This window comes from Malaclemys terrapin, chromosome 3, assembly GCF_027887155.1.
Source record: "Malaclemys terrapin pileata isolate rMalTer1 chromosome 3, rMalTer1.hap1, whole genome shotgun sequence".
Classification (NCBI taxonomy): Eukaryota; Metazoa; Chordata; order Testudines; family Emydidae; genus Malaclemys; species Malaclemys terrapin.
In genome coordinates this window covers 15,090,738-15,107,500 of record NC_071507.1, presented here as the reverse complement: position 1 = coordinate 15,107,500, position 16,763 = coordinate 15,090,738, and the positions used below count along the sequence as shown (strand labels likewise).

General features: G+C 42.5%; 1 protein-coding gene across 12 annotated transcripts in view; it reads right to left on the bottom strand.

Moving 5' to 3' along the window:
* Window positions 1–16,763, bottom strand: part of EHBP1 (EH domain binding protein 1) — a 332,067-nt gene that overhangs the window by 75,351 nt on the left and 239,953 nt on the right. For all 12 annotated transcript variants that reach the window (XM_054022444.1, XM_054022446.1, XM_054022451.1 and 9 more), the window contains one exon: window positions 15,267–15,410. In XM_054022444.1, the coding sequence (XP_053878419.1) occupies window positions 15,267–15,410 (144 nt within the window). The remainder of the gene's footprint in view (window positions 1–15,266; window positions 15,411–16,763) is intronic.

Below are 16,763 nucleotides of genomic sequence, written 5' to 3'. Positions count from 1 at the left end.
ATCATTATTCATCCAGGATAAAACAAAAGAACATGAATCACACTAACAGTAAAACACAAAGCAATACGTAGATTTTTAGAGGGTTGCTAAAGTTAACTATTTACACTAGCTTTTCCTTTTTTAGTTGCCTTTTTCGAAGAGCCCCACTTCAAAGGGTTCATTTTTGCACTAGTTCCTGTCAGTGCAGGTCAGAAACACTAAAGTGGAAAGTCACTGCACTGCCGTGGCACAAAGAGTCTGTGCGGCTAAAATCAAACAAAGCCCAATTAAACTAATCATAACGTCCCAGTGAACACAAGGAAGCTCACCTGGTATTTCTGGACTTCTTGTGTGAATTCCCAACTCTACTCAGTACTTGGTACTATAATTACCCTGACCAAAATACTGTGAAATTACTGCTCTGATCTACTAATGGCTGCAAAAATCAAGCCGTTGTGGTTTCATGCCAAGGGGCCGTAGCAAGGTGGCGCAATGCTTTCTGACAGAGACGACAACTTCTAAAAACTCAAAAGAGAAAATTAACGGGATGTGGTTTACGTTGCCAAAGACTGTTCATTAATTACCAATTTAATCACTGCTGGAGGCATGACATTACAAAAATCTGGCTGAAAGTTCTAATAGATTATGAAGACCACCTAAGAAGAGTGACCAAGAAATGTACAAAACAATTAATACTGTTTCACTGCTATCAAAGACACTCAGATTATTTTACATCAAGTGAAGCAAAAGAATTAGTAGCTTCACAGTGCCACCACTAGGAACTGTAAATACAATGGCACACAATTAGTAATGCACATGTGACTTTTCGTTCAAGGCATATATCCTTGGGAAAGCTAGAACATGATAAGGAGAACAAAAGAAACATTTTAAAATGAAATGAATAAAGATTTTAACTTTACCCTTGTGCATGCTGAGCAATAACAGAATAGGCAATGCAAAATACAGCTCAAAGTAATGGTGATATCATCCTGGGATTCACAACAGCATGCACTGAACATCCATACAGAAAACAGCCATAATCATTAACAGCAGTATAAAAAGTGAATTCCAGAAGCTAAGAAATGTAGGCCTAGCTTATTACACAAAAGTATCTCCCTGAAATAGAGATATATTTTTATTGCTAATATTTATGGGCAGGCAATCAGAAAACATTTAGGTTGTTTAAATAACCCAATGTTTTTCATGTGACCTAAGGACAGGCTGATTGTTGATAATATATTTTTTGTGCAGTTTGGTAGTCGATGTAACTTGTATTTAGTCACAATCAATAAACTCTATAAGCAACAGTTGACAAAAATAAACAATTGCATACAGGCATTTGGGCCAGATTCTCAACTGGTGTAAATCAGTATAGCTCCACTGCAGTTCATAGAGATATGGTCCATTGGTATCTAAAACTGGAATCATATAAACATTTGTCTTGCATCATCAAGAGTTACATTATACTTATAAAATGTCTTGCTGATGTGAAACTGACAGTACATATTAATTCTACCTGTGAATGAGACTAAATTACACAGCAAGGGGAACAGTTTGCTTTCCCCTCCCCTCTGTAATCATATGTGGTCAGCCCTTGCATAGTGAAATACTGTACTATAACTTCAAAATAAGAAAAATAGCTAAATTATCAAATATATTGTCAAAAGATTTAGAACCTTCTTCAAGATAGTCACTGACCATTTTTATTTTTAATGTATTTAGGAACATGAAAAAAAACAATTTGTTTGTTTTCGCCATCAATGAAACTGGATCGGACTACACAGACCTTAGTGTTTCATTACAAAGAAGTAAATATCAGTTTGGCAGTTTATTGAATTGTTCAGTTAGTTGGTCGACTCTTCATTTAAGGAAGAGTGTATGGTTAAAATAGCTATGAAACTTGCCATACTCATGAAATTTAACTATCACACAGCATAGTCTTATCAGCTTAAACCATATTCAGCAGTTTTATAGTGGCATACATAGAAGACATATAAATGAACATCAGGGAATAACTTACCAACATTCAGGGATTACCAAAATAATGTTCAATCTTTTTACCAATTAGATAGTAACTACTTCTTTTGTAATCTCAAAAAGATCTAGTGATCATATCTAAGTCTGGTCACAATTATCAGCATGACAGGCTAGTCTTTTTTTCAATCAATATTTTCTAATTAACATTAAAAGACCAAGGTTGCTTCCTGTAAAGTTCCACCCTTCAATAAAAAAATATCTGTCATAGGTTTAATTGGCAAAACAATAGCTTTGCTACCTTGGTTTTCTCATAAAGAAATAATAGGAACAACTTGGTAGCATTTCTTTGGACTTTAATCACAGGCATTTAATAGCTATCTAGGAAGGCCAGAGAAAATTCCATTGATGACCTAAATGCCTTTCTTAATGTAGTATAACTAGGGATTTTAGTTTAAATCAAAAACATCAATGGAAGTAATTTTCAAGATTTTGTTAAAAATAATGTTTTGAGGAAAGAACACTTATAATGGCAAGTTTTGTTTAGAGGTTTTCAGTGAAATGAATGTATGATTTTGCACTATCTACTGTAAATTTCATCCTGCATCACTCCTTGTCTGTGCTGTCTGTGGTTTACTTTTGATTATGTATTGTAGCAGCATGGTAAGTGGCTTATTTGGGAGGAGAGATTATTGTAGGATTCGAACAATAAATGAAACTGTTTAAAAAAGGATTTGAATATTAAAAAAACAACATATGTTTATTTAATTGCTGATGGAATATCCAGTATTCTTATACAACTTATACAAATTGATTTCCCTATGAAGTTACAAATACCTAACCAGATTTTGTTAGTTTATGATGATTTTTTGAAATGATTTTCATTTTCACTGTGCATGCTAAAAAAAAGTTATCATTTTGGCACTGAAAAATATTTATGAAAATGAAAAGTAATGGGAAAAACAGATTGATACCTAAAGTAGAAAGAGCTTATTAAATAGCAATTAGATACAGCTGCAACAAGTCCTTTGAGCAACAGAGTAATAAAAAGAAGTATTCTGAGCAGAAAGAATTGATCTCTTAGCCTCTCTCTCCTCCTACCTCCAAACATGCAAATATTGTATATAGTGAGTAACAGCTTTTTTGAGAGCCACTTTATTTATGTATGTTCCGGTAAAGAAAAATCTGAATATACTTCCCCAAAACTCTTTCTTTAAAAATATATAATTAACAGCTTCTATTGCTCACTCAGCTTGGGTAAATAACAAATGGCAATATTAACAACTAAAATATTAAGTCTCTCTCTAGATAGTATATAGTAATTATGCTACCAACAACTCAGTACTACAGGGATCCCTCTCTGAAACTAATCCTTTAGCGTCTATTTATCTGTCTTTCTATCTTAGGTGTTTGTATACAACACTGACGGCTATAGTACCTGAGCACCTCACAGTCTTTAATGTATTCATCCTCACAAGACTTCTGTGAAGTAGAGAAGTATAGTAGTGCTTCCCATTTTAAAGATGGGAAACTGAGGCACAGAGCGACTAAGTGAATTACCTAATGTCACACAGGAAGTCTGTGGTGAAGCAGGGACTTGAACCTACGTCTCTTAAGTCTTAAGCTAGACCCTAGCCATTGGAACATCCTTGGCCAAATCTACACTACGGGTGCAATCCTGCAACTGGATACACATTTAATTCCACAGCACAAAACTTTGCCACTTGAGCTAACAAAGTAACTGAAACCGGTAATAGGTTGCCATCCTTTATTTTCCCAGATCAATGCAGACAAGCATAATTTTTTCCTGAAATCCATGATACTGACTACATTCCACTAAGTTAGTCTATATAACTAACACACACATACACAAAACGAATGTTAAGGCTGCAAAGCCAGAAGTTGGAAATGTCAGAATTGAGGTTGATCTTAACCTTAATTCAGCCCTTTGTGTATATGCATTATGATACAGTCTTTAATTACATGATCACACACTATGTTTTCTAAAGTACCCCTGCCTCATTCAGTGCACAGGATGGACAGTGCTCACTGAATGAGCAGCTATTCAATATTTCATTTGACCCTCATTGTTTAATGTGTGGTCTCAGGCCTTATTTACTACACACTATACATAAACAGTGCTCTGACTACAGAATTATTCATTTCCTCATGAACTTTTCTACAGTACTCCTCACTACAGTATCTGAGTGTTTCACAAACATTAATGAATTTATTTTCACAACATACCTCTAAGGTGAGGTGATATCATTATCCCCATTTTACAGACGGGAAGTTGAGGCACAAAGCAAGTAAAGTAAAAAATGTACATTATATTGGGTGCCCAGGTTGAGATGCCTATTGCCTGAAGTTTTAGAGCACTTAGCATTATCTAGTACTTTATATATTCAAAGCATGGCTCAGTGATAGCTGTGAGTGCTCAGCAATTCTGCAAATCAGACTCCAGTCTCAAGTTGGGTCCCCAGAAAATGAAGAACACACAATTAGTAATCACCTGTGAAAAGTTTTATTTAAGTGACTTGCCCAGCATCATGTAAGAGTTCTATGGCAAAGGCAGGGATCGAATTCACTTCTCCTGGTGGTATTCCACTGCCTTAACCACGACACCATCCTCTCTCTTTCTGCAATCCCTCACCTCATTCACCACACATCTTCTGACTTCTATCACAAATGAGGTAGGGTCCTACAGACAACAGCATCCTGTACTACACAACCTGGATTCATACCCAGAGCAGTCCATCTTGGGCACTGAATGAAGCATGGGTCCTAAGGAAAAAACAGTATGTAATAATGTAATTAAAGATTGTATGATAATGCATATGCACAAAGGGATTAAATATTAAGGCTGCACAGGAAATCTTAATTCTGGCATTTCCTATCTTTTGAGTACTTGCCTTTGCAACCTTAATGTTCTTTTAATATATTTTTGTGACCATCTTTTTAAAATTAGATTTCCTAGTTTTTTTAAATTCCATCTGGTGTAATCATACTGTTACCCAGGTGGATCATTAGCTGGGTTGGAACATTTAGTTCCACAGCACAGATCTTTGTACTTGAGCTAACAGAATAACTGATAGCAGGTTGCCATCTGGTTTGTGGACCAGCACTCGAGAGGGATGTGTCATACTTTGCCAGTGGGTTTCAAAGATATTTGCTGATACCAGAGAAATACTGACTTAAGAATCGTGAGTTCTATTCCAGGTTCTGCGGGGGACTCTTCTCCACTGGGTACAGACTTTCTGCTTCTGTTCCTCTCAAGACTGTCCTCTTTTGTCTGTGTCCCCTCCAGTTTGTCCCTGTGCCAGTTTTGTTTCTTCCCACCAGTTCATCATCCCAGTCTCCCCTCTTACCTACCCGAAGTATCCCTTTCAAGACATTTCACCCAAGTACCAGCTGCTAACAATTATCACAACATAACTAAATTCAGTAATCTCTGGGTGGAGGAGTTATGCCAAAACCTCGCACTATTACATTAAACTTGAGAAAAGAAGAGTTAAATTAAAATGTGTAAGCCAGTCAAAAACGGCCTATAGGTTAAAATGAGGAAATTAAAATCCTTCGACTCAGCATGGAGGCAATTTAAGTATCCTATAACAGAGTCACAGAATGAACGCACATCCCTAAAAAAGGAAACAAGAGGCAAAAACACAGCTAAATAGCCAGGCCAAAGATGTCACTAAAACCAAACAGGTACCCTTTAGAAAAAGGAAATTCAGATCAGTAAAGCTAATAGAAAGGAATATAAACTACAGCAGGTCATCTTTATAATGGAAAGTGAGGGAGAATTTGAAGAGCAAATAGCCAGGCAGAAAAATAAACAACAAGAAATTGTGTAAGTTCATCAATAGTAAGACTCCTGTGAGAGAACTGGTGGGTCTGCTGGACTGCAAGGGAGCCAAGGACAATGTGGAGAATCTAAATGATATCTCTGACTCGATGGTCACCACAGAGAATTTGGGGGAGATATGTACACTGGATCAACTCTTTGCAGATATTAAACACGAGGTACTTGCACAGACTGCAGAGTCAAGAGAGATGGACCTAAAACAAGCAAGTGACTGGGCCCAGATGAAACATATTCAAGAGTTCTGAAGGAGTTTAAGAATGAAGGGTGGGATTTTTGAAGGAGCCTGAAGGAGTCATGCACCTAACTCCCTTATGCTTCTTTGAAAAGTCAAAGTGGCTGAGCTGCTAACAAAATTGTGCAATCTCTCATTTAAATCAGTCGCTTTGCCAGAAGACTGGCAAGAAGCAAATATTGTCCCTATCTTTGAAAAGGCATTTGGGTTGGTCCTTGGAATTACAGACCAGTGAGCCTAATATCAGTATCAGGTAAACTGGCTGAAATGATCATTAAAACCAGAATTATAAAATCCTTAGATGAATGTGATACGATAGGGACCATCCAGTCAACGTCTGTGCTTCTTTCAATAAATTAGCACTTGTGATCACATGGCTCTGAAATCCACCCCTCTGGTCTCGGAAATGCTGCACCAGTTTTGAGGAGCATAACATTGCTGTCAATCCCCAATGTTCATCTATGGCTCATGCTCTTCTTGTCCCTTGCTCCCACACTATGAGTCCACTTTCTCAGTCCCTCTGATGGATGCTGTCACTTCTTCCTCTGACTGGCTCCTAGACAGAATGGAGAAAGGGATTCCAAACACAGGGATACTCCTTGCGTTGCCTGATGTATGACTATTAGAGGCACTGCCTTGGCAGACCCAGCAGTGAAAGCAGTGCTCCCACACTGCTAGCAGATGAAGATAGGGGAATGAGTGAGAGAAAATGAGATGGAGCGATAGAGTAAGAGTAGGGAAAGCAGGCAGAAAATGCTAGAACCTGGACAGGTAGGAAGAACAATGGGAAAAGAAGGGGCAGAGCAGACAAGGGGAAAGGAAAGGGAATCAAGGCACAAAACAATAAAGAAAGGAGGCATTGGATAGAAGGAGTCATGGAGAAGAGGTAGGGGAGTTGAGAGGGACAGGAGGACAGGTAGGAGGAGTAGAAGAAAAGAGCAAAGAGGGGAAAGGGGCAAGGAGACACATAGTAAAGGAAGGTGAAGACGACTGAATATCAAAGACAAGTAAGAAGTAGTAAGAAATTGGGAGAAAGGAGAGGAACTAAAAGATAGATGAACAAATTCAGTCATAACTTTTCTCTCTTTTCTTCAGTCTGCCAGCAAAACAATTTTTGAGTAAAGCACAGGAAGAACAGTGATGTGGGCGTAATGCTAATCTATAAGGCTGGACAGACATTACAGTGGGGAGAGATCCAGGGAAGAGAGGAAAAAAGCCAAGAGAGTTCAGAAAGTTAAGGGGAAACAGCCAGTGCTTCAGGAGAGGTCAGCTAGCAGCCAATAAAGTACACAAAACAAGGAATGGCCAGCCAGGACAACAACATGGCTACTGAACTAAACAACACAATTCTGGCTCCACCTTGGGAAGGGAAACGTTTGGCGAGTGAAAGGGTCCGAGGTATTTACTTCATGCATAGTGGAGAACTAGTCTTCCCTTTTCTTTAAAAAGGACTTAAACCAAACCTAATCAGAACAGCAAATACCTAACAGGGGTAATGCAAATGAAATTAGTTTATGACCACTGAATGGACTTGGAAATTCTCTCTTTTTTGTTAAGATCAAGTGTGCCAAAGGTACATACATAGTACTCAGTTGTTTACTTTAAAAAATGCCACTTATAGTGCTGAGATGAAACCTACAAATATTAGAATAAAGTACATGGACCAAGATTTTCCAAAAGCGACTAAAGATTGAATCATAGAATATCAGGGTTGGAAGGGACCTCAGGAGGTCATCTAGTCCAACCCCCTCCTCAAAGCAGGACCAATCCCCATTGTGGATGCCCAACTTGCAACACTTTAAAGGAGCCTGATTTTCAGGAAAAAAATGAGCACCCACCATATGAAAAACCAGGCCCCTTTTATCTGTCTCAGTTTGGGCTCCCAAAAATTGTGGTACCTCAAATCACTAATCAGTTTTGAAAACTGGCCATGAAGTATTTTGTAACATTTTTTCCTCCTCTTTTCTTGAAAATCAGCAATAAAGGACCCAATCCAACTCCAAAGCGTGAAAAGGTTCTTACTGACCTGAGTAGGAGTTGGATTAGAAACTGGATTTTATTCCATTCAATTGGAATACTGACACCTAACATTCCGGTCAATATGAAACCAAAGATGCCAGGCTGAAAGTTCCTCCTTACTGCTAGTATTAATGACAGTGGTTTGAGCATTGGCCTGCTAAACCCAGGGTTCTGAGTTCAATCCCTGAGGGGGCCATTTAGGGATTTGGGGCAAAAATCTGTCTGGGGATTGGTCCTGCTTTGAGCAGGGGGTTGGACTAGATGACCTCCTGAGGTCCCTTCCAACCCTGATATTCTATGATTCTATGTCTACTTAAAACTGCAAAAAACTGCAGATATCAGAGAAAAAATAATCTGCGTTATCCAAAGCATTTTTTCAGGAAGCTAATAAAGTAATGGTGTATGGTCTGGTGTAAATCAGTGTACCATCACTAAAACATAACTAGCTGCCTGGCTACGGGCTCACAACAAATGGGTTAGAGAAAGAGAGAAGCTCTGCCCTTCCAGAAGTCACCTGCTGATCTTGCAAATATATGAATATACTTTACCTTATATATATGGGTGTGTGCACGCACACACACACAGTGTACAAACACCACATTAAAAGAACGTTAAGATTACAACGCCAAGCACTCAAAAGCTAGAAAATCCCATAACAAAGTTTTCTTATGCAACCTTAATTCAGCCTCCTTAGTATGCATTATGATACAGTCTTTAATTACATGATCACACACTACTATTTTCCACAGGTCCCGTCTCATTCAGTACACAGGATGGACAGTGCTCACTGAATAAGCAGCTATTTAATATTCATTTTATCATCATTGTTCAATTTGTGGCCCTACGCCTTATTTACTGCACTATAATACACTGCTCTGAATGCAAAATTACACATTTCCTCATGGCCTTTTCTATGGTGCTCATCAGTATAGCCTTTGAATGCTTCACAAACTTTAATTATCTTCAGAACACCACTGTGAGGTAAGGGGGCGCTATTATCCCCATTTTACAGATAGGGAACTGAGGCAGTGAGAAAGTAAAGTTAAAACTGTGCCTTAGATATGGGTGACCAGTTTGAAGTGCCTTTAACTTGATTTTTCTGAGCACACAGCATTACATAGCACTTTATATGTTTTCAGCACATCTCTCATTGACTTCAGCTGCAATAGTGAGTGCTCAGAATTTCTGGAAACTAGACCCCAGGTGCTTAAAGTCAGGCACCCAGAAAATGAGAAAACCACAATTAGTGACCACCTGTGTAAAGTTTGCTTTAAGTGACTTGCCCAGAGTTCTACAGGAACTCTGGGACAGAAGCAGGGGCAGAAACCAATTCTCAAGGACAGCATTCCACTGCCTTAATCATGGCCATCCTTTTTCTTCCAGCAGTCCGCTACCTCATTCTGTACGCATCTTCCAGACCCTCTTAGGGCTCCAATATGACCATCAGATAGCTCTTTTACCGCCATCCAAGAGGACTCCCCCGAGACCGCTCTGAGCTGACGGTCTTTTACCAAGACCCCCTCAAGGATCTGGAAGCTAGTTTCAGCGACCAGGTCCATAGTGGCCGCTGAGGGGGAAGACCTCCTAGGAGAACACGTGCTAGACAATCCACACCTTAGGGTGCAGGTGGTGGAGTCCCCCTGGGTATGCTGGAAGTTGGCCCTGGCTGGATCACCAGACTCAGAGACCTCCTGGACCATGATCAGATGAACCTGTGGCATGTAGCCAGTGGATGGGGCTGCCCACCCCTGTCATGTGCTCCAGGAGGTAAGGGCAGCCTTGCTTCCTGCTTCTCTTGCTTTCTTCAAGCAGGTCCCGTGGGTGCTCCCTGCCCATCCATCACTCCTGCCCTCTGGAATTTGTCATCAGGCTCCTGCCCCTCAAGCCTCCCTGACTGCCTCTGACATGCCACTTAAGCCAGCTGAACGCCATCCAGACGGCCTACCTCCTAACCACACCCAGAGAACATCTGCATGTGCTCGGGCTTCACACCATCCACTTCCTCGCCCCGTGTCATGCCCTGACACCAACTGGCAGGACCAGCTGCCACCTGTGGAGGGCAGGGAACCCTGGTGGGCCAGTCTGTACTCCACTCTGGTTCCACAGCCTGCCGGGGATATCAGCTGGCAGCTCCTCCACGGAGCTGTAAGCCCTGTTGTGTTTCTAGCGCAGCACACAAACCCCCCTGACACCTGCCATTTCTGTGGTGAGACTGAGACCCTGGCACACATCTATGTGAAGTGCGTCAGGCTGCAGCCCCTCTTCCGGCTCCTCTAGAACCTCTTGCTGAGGTCCTGGCTGCACTTTCCCCCATACCTCTTGATCTATGCACAGCCCATCTGTGGCCCCACAAAGCTACAGGACCTCCTTGTCAACCTTTTCCTGGTGCTGGCCAAGATGGCCATCCACGATACCAGGAGGAGGAAGCTGGATTGGGCGTGGGGGTAGGATGCTCTGTGACTGTAGGGCCTACTTCTGGTCCCCAGGGCCGGCCTTAGTGAAAATGGTGCCCAGGCCAAACTTATATTCTGCTCCCCCCACCCCCATCACCCCGGCTCCTATGGGCTCTTGGGTTCCCTGGGCTCCCCTCCCCTCATCACCTCCGGGCCATTACCTATACTTCATATGGAATGTCCACAGGAAAGTCCATTCAATGTAGATAGGCGTCTCCCATGGTCTATTGTGAGTTAAGTGTCCCTTGATGAGCCACTTACTTTGACTAGTCTCGTCAAGATGTGCTGGATAACTACCTTGTGGGCTTTACCCCAGGAGCAAACATTTGAAATACAGGTATAGAGCCAATACTCCTAACTTCAAATACAAAAACGATACATGCATACAAAGAGCATAAACATATTCAGCAAATCATAACCTTTGCATAGACCTCTTACATGCCACATTTTGTACAAGGTTTGTTGCAAATATATAACAGTGGTTGCAGCAATGATCTACATGGTCATGTTTTAATCAGATAATGTCACAATGAGTAACTGCTACATATAGCAAATTCCTAGGCCACTGTCAGCAGAAGCCCAGAAGTAAGGGTGGCATGGTATATGGTGTATTGCCACACTTCTATGCTGCTGCAGTGATTTGTGGTGCCTGGCACTTGGCCTGCGGCTCAAGGCAGGCTTCACGTTCTCACATGGGGGCTGCATCTTGCCAGAGCCCACGGCCCTCCTGCAGCCTCTAGCCACTCCTGGCTCACCACGAGCATTATGACAGGAAGTACCAAGCAGTAATAGCAACAATAATAATACAAGAGTGTGTGTGTATGTGTGTGTGAGAGAGAGACAGAGAGAGAGCCTGTGTGTGTATGTGTGTGTGTGTGAGACTGCGTGTTGGGGAATTGTGTGACAGTGTGTGTGTTGGGGAGTGCGAGTCTGTGTGTGTGTGTGTGTGTGTGTGTGTGTGTGTGTGTTAGGGAAGTTTGAGAGACAGTGAGTGCACTGTCACTTTAAGTCCCACCCCCCCACTCGGCCCGGCTCCCCCCCCCTCCCCCCGTCACTCACATGGATGTTTTGCTCCTCCTGGCCCTGGCCCGGCCGGCCCCCGCCGGAGACCAAACGGCACAGGGCTGCAGGCAGGGAGGGACTCGGCTCCGCTCCAGGCAGCGAGTGGTGGGTAGCACTGCAGGTGACTGGCCCCGGCCGTGCCGCTCTGGGCTCCCTGGGGCTGGGGCAGAGCTGGAGCCCTCAGCCGGCTGGGTTAGGAGCGAGGGAGGGAGGGGCCAGGGGGTTGGGGTCAGGGGAAGCCCATCCGCCCAGCGCGGGGGAGGGGCCGGAGAAGAGAGGAGTCCGGCCACAGCCAGCCAGAGGAAGCCCGAGCCCCTTGTGATGCCCCGGGCGTGGGCCCCGTTTGCCTGGCCCTATGGCCGGCCCTGCTGGTCCCTCACATGGTTACACCTCCAGGCAGAGTTCCTCTGGGCGGTGTCCACTGACTCCTCAGACACCTTTGAAGAGTAGTAGGTCCTGTCTGGGGTTCTCTGTTCAGTGTCACCCTCTGGATCCCTGATCTTTAACTTTTACCATTCACTCCCATTCCTGTTTTTTTCATTTGTTGTCCTCAATATTCATTTGTGGCCTGGGTTCAATGGCTCCTCCCTCCTTGGTTGAGAGGGCCTTTAGCACCATCCCCAGTAACCACAAGTAGTACACACCTTCCACAGCTGCCCAGGACTCCGTTATGAACAACAGATAGCTTTTACTTCCATCCAAGAAGTCTTCCCTGAGAGCACCCTGAGCTGCCAGTCTTTTACCAGGACCTCCTCAGGAACTGGAAACTAGTTTCAGTGACCAGGTCCATAGCAGCCACTGAGGGGAAATATTTCCTCACTGTAGCCCTGCTACACAACCCACACCTTCATGTGCATGTGGTAGAGCTCCCCTTTGTATGCTGGAGAATGGTGTGACCAGAGACTGAGACCTCATGGACTATGGTCAGAAGGACTGGGTGGACCCTGTGGTAACTGGCCAATGCAAGTATTGCTCACCCTATACATCCCCCATCATATGCTCTAGGAAGTGAGGGCAGCCTTGCCTCCTGCTTCTCTCACCTTTATTGAGCCTGTCCTGCCCCTGTCCCTCTGGATCATCAGGCCTCTGCCCCATGAGCCTCCCCAGCTTCCCCATATGTATCACCTGAGCAGAGTGAATGCCATCTAGCCAGCCCATCTCCAAATCGCACACTGCGAATATCTCTACATGATAGTGCTCCATACCACCCACTTCCTCACCCTCGTGGGACAGCCTATTCTCCATTATAGTCCCACAGCCTGCCAGGGATATCAGTTAGTGGTTCCTCCTCAGAGCTGTGAGCATGGTGGATGTGGTTTATGGAGTCTCCTAACACTTGCTCCTTTTGCAGTCAGAGGGAAACCTGCTGCACATCTGTGTAGCGTGTCAGGCTGCAGCCCGTCTTCGGACTCCTTCAAAACTGCCTGCTGAGATTCTGGCTGCACTTTTCCCTACCCTGCCTTGTTTTCACATACCCCATCTGTGGCTCCATCGCAAGGCCACCTCATCAAGGAAGGCCATCCACCAGATGATGAAGATGGAGCTCAACAGAGGAGTGGCTCTTTGGCTCTAGGTCCTGTTTCCAATCCCTCTTTGCTTTACGTCTCCAGGCAGAGTTCCCCACTTTCCACTTGCTCCACATCCTAATCTCGCTGCTCGTCACTCACCCAGCCCTGACTCCTCTCCTCTCTGAAATCCAGTGGGGTGGCTTCCTCCTTTTCCTCCTCCTTGCTACCTGCTAGAAGGAGCACTGAGAGCACAGGTGAGACAATATTCCATCTTTCAGTTCCTGTGACGTGTGCACAGTGGCCCCTGCTAGCAAGAGCTGCAATTGCACAAAGGGTATGTCTACACTGCAAGGAAACACCTGGAGCTGTCCCGTCAGCTAAATTGGTCTTGCGGGGCTCAGACTATGGGGCTGTTTAACTGTGGTGTAGACGTTGGGGCTCAGGCTGGAACCTGGGCTCTGCAACCCCGTGAGTGGGACAGAGTCCCTGAGCCCGAGTCTCAACATCTACACAATTTTTAGCCCCACAGTTTGAGCCCCGTAAACCTGAGTCAGCTGACCTGAGCCAGCCGTAGACATGCCGTGGGTCTTTTATTCCAGTGTAGACATACCCAGAAAGTCCTTCTAAGCCCCTGCAGTCCCAGGCTTAAGCATGCTCTGTACAGATGGAATCTTCAGAGAATTTAGCTGCCAAACACTAACAAAGTTTCTCCTGAACATGTGTGAACTGATATTCCCAGTGTTTCATAACTTGGCCAGATTTGGGTAGATTTTTATGGGGATGGCCAAAAGCACCCCTGGTACCAGTGTAACCTTCCTATCAAATTTCAAATTCCTGCTTCAGGGCTAGAGCTTCTCAATGAAATGGTTGTAAGAATTGTAAGAATTTTTTAACATGGACAAAACAACGTATTTTCCCTTAGCCTTGTTCTGAGAAACAGCTAAGCGGTTTCCCCCCCGAAATTTACAGAAAAAATATAGGCACCTAGCATGGAAAATTTCAGCCCAAATGATTAAAGTTTGGAAAATGTATATGGAACTGAAAACATGGTCTTACAATAAAAAGTGTCAAGTAACCTTAACTAGGCATCACTACTTGAGCTTCTTATAATACCTTTCTATAATGCAGTCTGAGCTATTGAGAAAACATATTTTTTTAAATGAAGGTGAAATTTCTAGTAACATTTAATACTTTAAACTCATTTGCAAAAAATAAAAAAATTCAGACATCTTCTCGCCATGTAAATGGGGCTCGAGCTTTTTTCTTTTCAAGAAAAATTAGTAAAAAAAAAGTCTATTTTTTTGGGGAAGAAAAAAACATTTTCTAAGAAAAAAAATACTTATAACTGCAGAATCAGGATGGCTCAGAGAACAAAATTTGCCAAATTCTAAATTCACTTATGTTTGTGAAATCTCACTCAAATCAAAAGGCAGAATTTGACCAAGAGGATCAGACTATTAATGGTGTGAATCAGTGAATGATTCAAAATCTTTATCATAGTCATCATAATTTAGTCAGACTGAAGTTCTTAGTGAAACAAGTGCTGTGGTATCAGTTCAGTCTCTAATACACAATGGCTAGAATCACAAAATTACTGCACATAATCTGACACAACAGGCAATCTCTGCTTTGAAAAGATTTGCATAAAAATTAAGTTAGCTTTAATCTTCAGAGAGAGTGGTCCCCTCCAGGTCACCACTGAGGTTACTGGTGGGGCAATGAGTCGCTGCAGCTGCCTCCACACTGAACCTAGTTTGCAGAGCTACACTTTCCAATGTCACCAACATAATTCATTCTTATGATAAAAGGACATCAGTAAAAACAGTGTAACACGCTATGCTATAATTTAACAGGTAGTTTTGCTTTTCATCCCACTAGTGTCTTAATATTTAGAAACAATGGTGCCAATCCTATACCGTGCTCAAAGCGCTTCCAATGAAGTCTTCAACAGAGGGAGAGTCAGGTGCTAATAAAAGCTGATGGTACAAAGCACCTTGAAGGATTGGGAGATTTATTGTGGAAAAAATATTCCCTGTGGGCACCTGCCCCCCACAGAATTTACTTTTTGACCAAACAAAAATTAATTAGCTTACTAAACCAATTAAAATATAAACATGTAAGATGAATTAAAATATTTTCTTATGTTAACTGCCATGACGGCAAACACTGCTTACATCGCTTAGCTGCTTAGCGTGGGCTGGGGTGATAGTACTGGCTATCTGTTTATTCCCTGCCTTTAAAGCTGCATCTCTTCTTGCTTGCTCAAGAAGAACTCTTGCTCGTTCTTTAAGTTCTTCTTGTCTTGACAACATTCGTTGCTTAAAAATAAAGAAGTAGAATTAATGGCAAAGAAATTCCACCATATTTAACACTGATAGAGTAGTTAATAGCCAGGAGCCTGCCTAAATAATAAAAGTCAGGATTCAGAGGATTACAGCTTCATGAGGTGACATAAAATTCTACAGCAATGGAAAATAAAGATGATAAAAATGTAAAATTAAAAAAATAACCTCACAGGCCTTTATGACGTAAACAGAGTTTCACTGATTTTCGATCAACATTCAATACCTTAAATTTAGAGCTGTCGGGAAAAAAAATGAACGGGCTAGATGGAACCTATTTTACATCCACTATGTATTTAACTATTTAAAATATGTATGTAAATGTAATTCTTCCTTGGCTACTGACAGCTGGTATAATTCCGCTTCCGTCCCAAAAAGGGGCCCATACGCAAGCTGCAAAAACAGCAAAAACATGTGCCTGGATTCTAGCTACAAACAGTCAGAAGAAAGTCTCTTATTTCCATTTGCACAACTGATTACCTCTCAGAGTAGAAATAACAGTACGAGGAGCTCTGTGTAGGCACAATGGATTGACTGGAACAGTTATAAGTGCATATGTGCATAACCCTGACTCTTTGACTCTGTCCAGTTATGTGACTCCTGAAATGAAGACCCTGGGGACATGGCCCTTCATATGTTTTTAGGCCCTGGAAAGAAGGCCTATATATGAGCTAGAGCTGAGGCCATCATGCTTTGGAGGATGTGTTCCTGCAACAGCCAGGTTTATGTGCTGTTTTTCTGGAAAAGACTGTGGCTGGTACAGCTGAGGTTTTAAGTTTGATTAACTGGTACAAATACTCAAAAGGATTAACTACCCTAGAAGGCCCCCATAAGCCATCCCTTCATCCTTCTTAGCGTATTTCCCCCTTGCACTGAAAATGTCAGTACAGAAGACACACAGCCTCTACCTGTCATGCTATTTTCTGTGGGCCAGATCACTCCCTCCCATTAAGAAATCAATTCATAGGGGAAGAGTTGCCAGAAAACTTCATGAGGTTCCCCTGCTTTTGGGGTGGTGTTTGGGGCTCCTGCAGAGTTTACAGTAGAGTTGCAGTTGTGCCACTTCTCCCTTCTGCACAAGCAGGGAGAGAGCTGCACCTGGGTCTCAGAAGATGATCCTAGTCTAAATCATCTCCTTTAAAGAAAAGCTATTTACCTAACTTGTAAAAGAGAGTGAGCATGTAAAAAACCACAGTGCAATATTCTGTGTAAACTTAAGAAACATACCTGTCTGTCCATCTAGCCAGCTCTTTTATGTCCACATCACTGTAGTAGTGTTCAATATAAGTACCAAATTTCTTAAATTAAAACGTATTCAGGTCACACTTG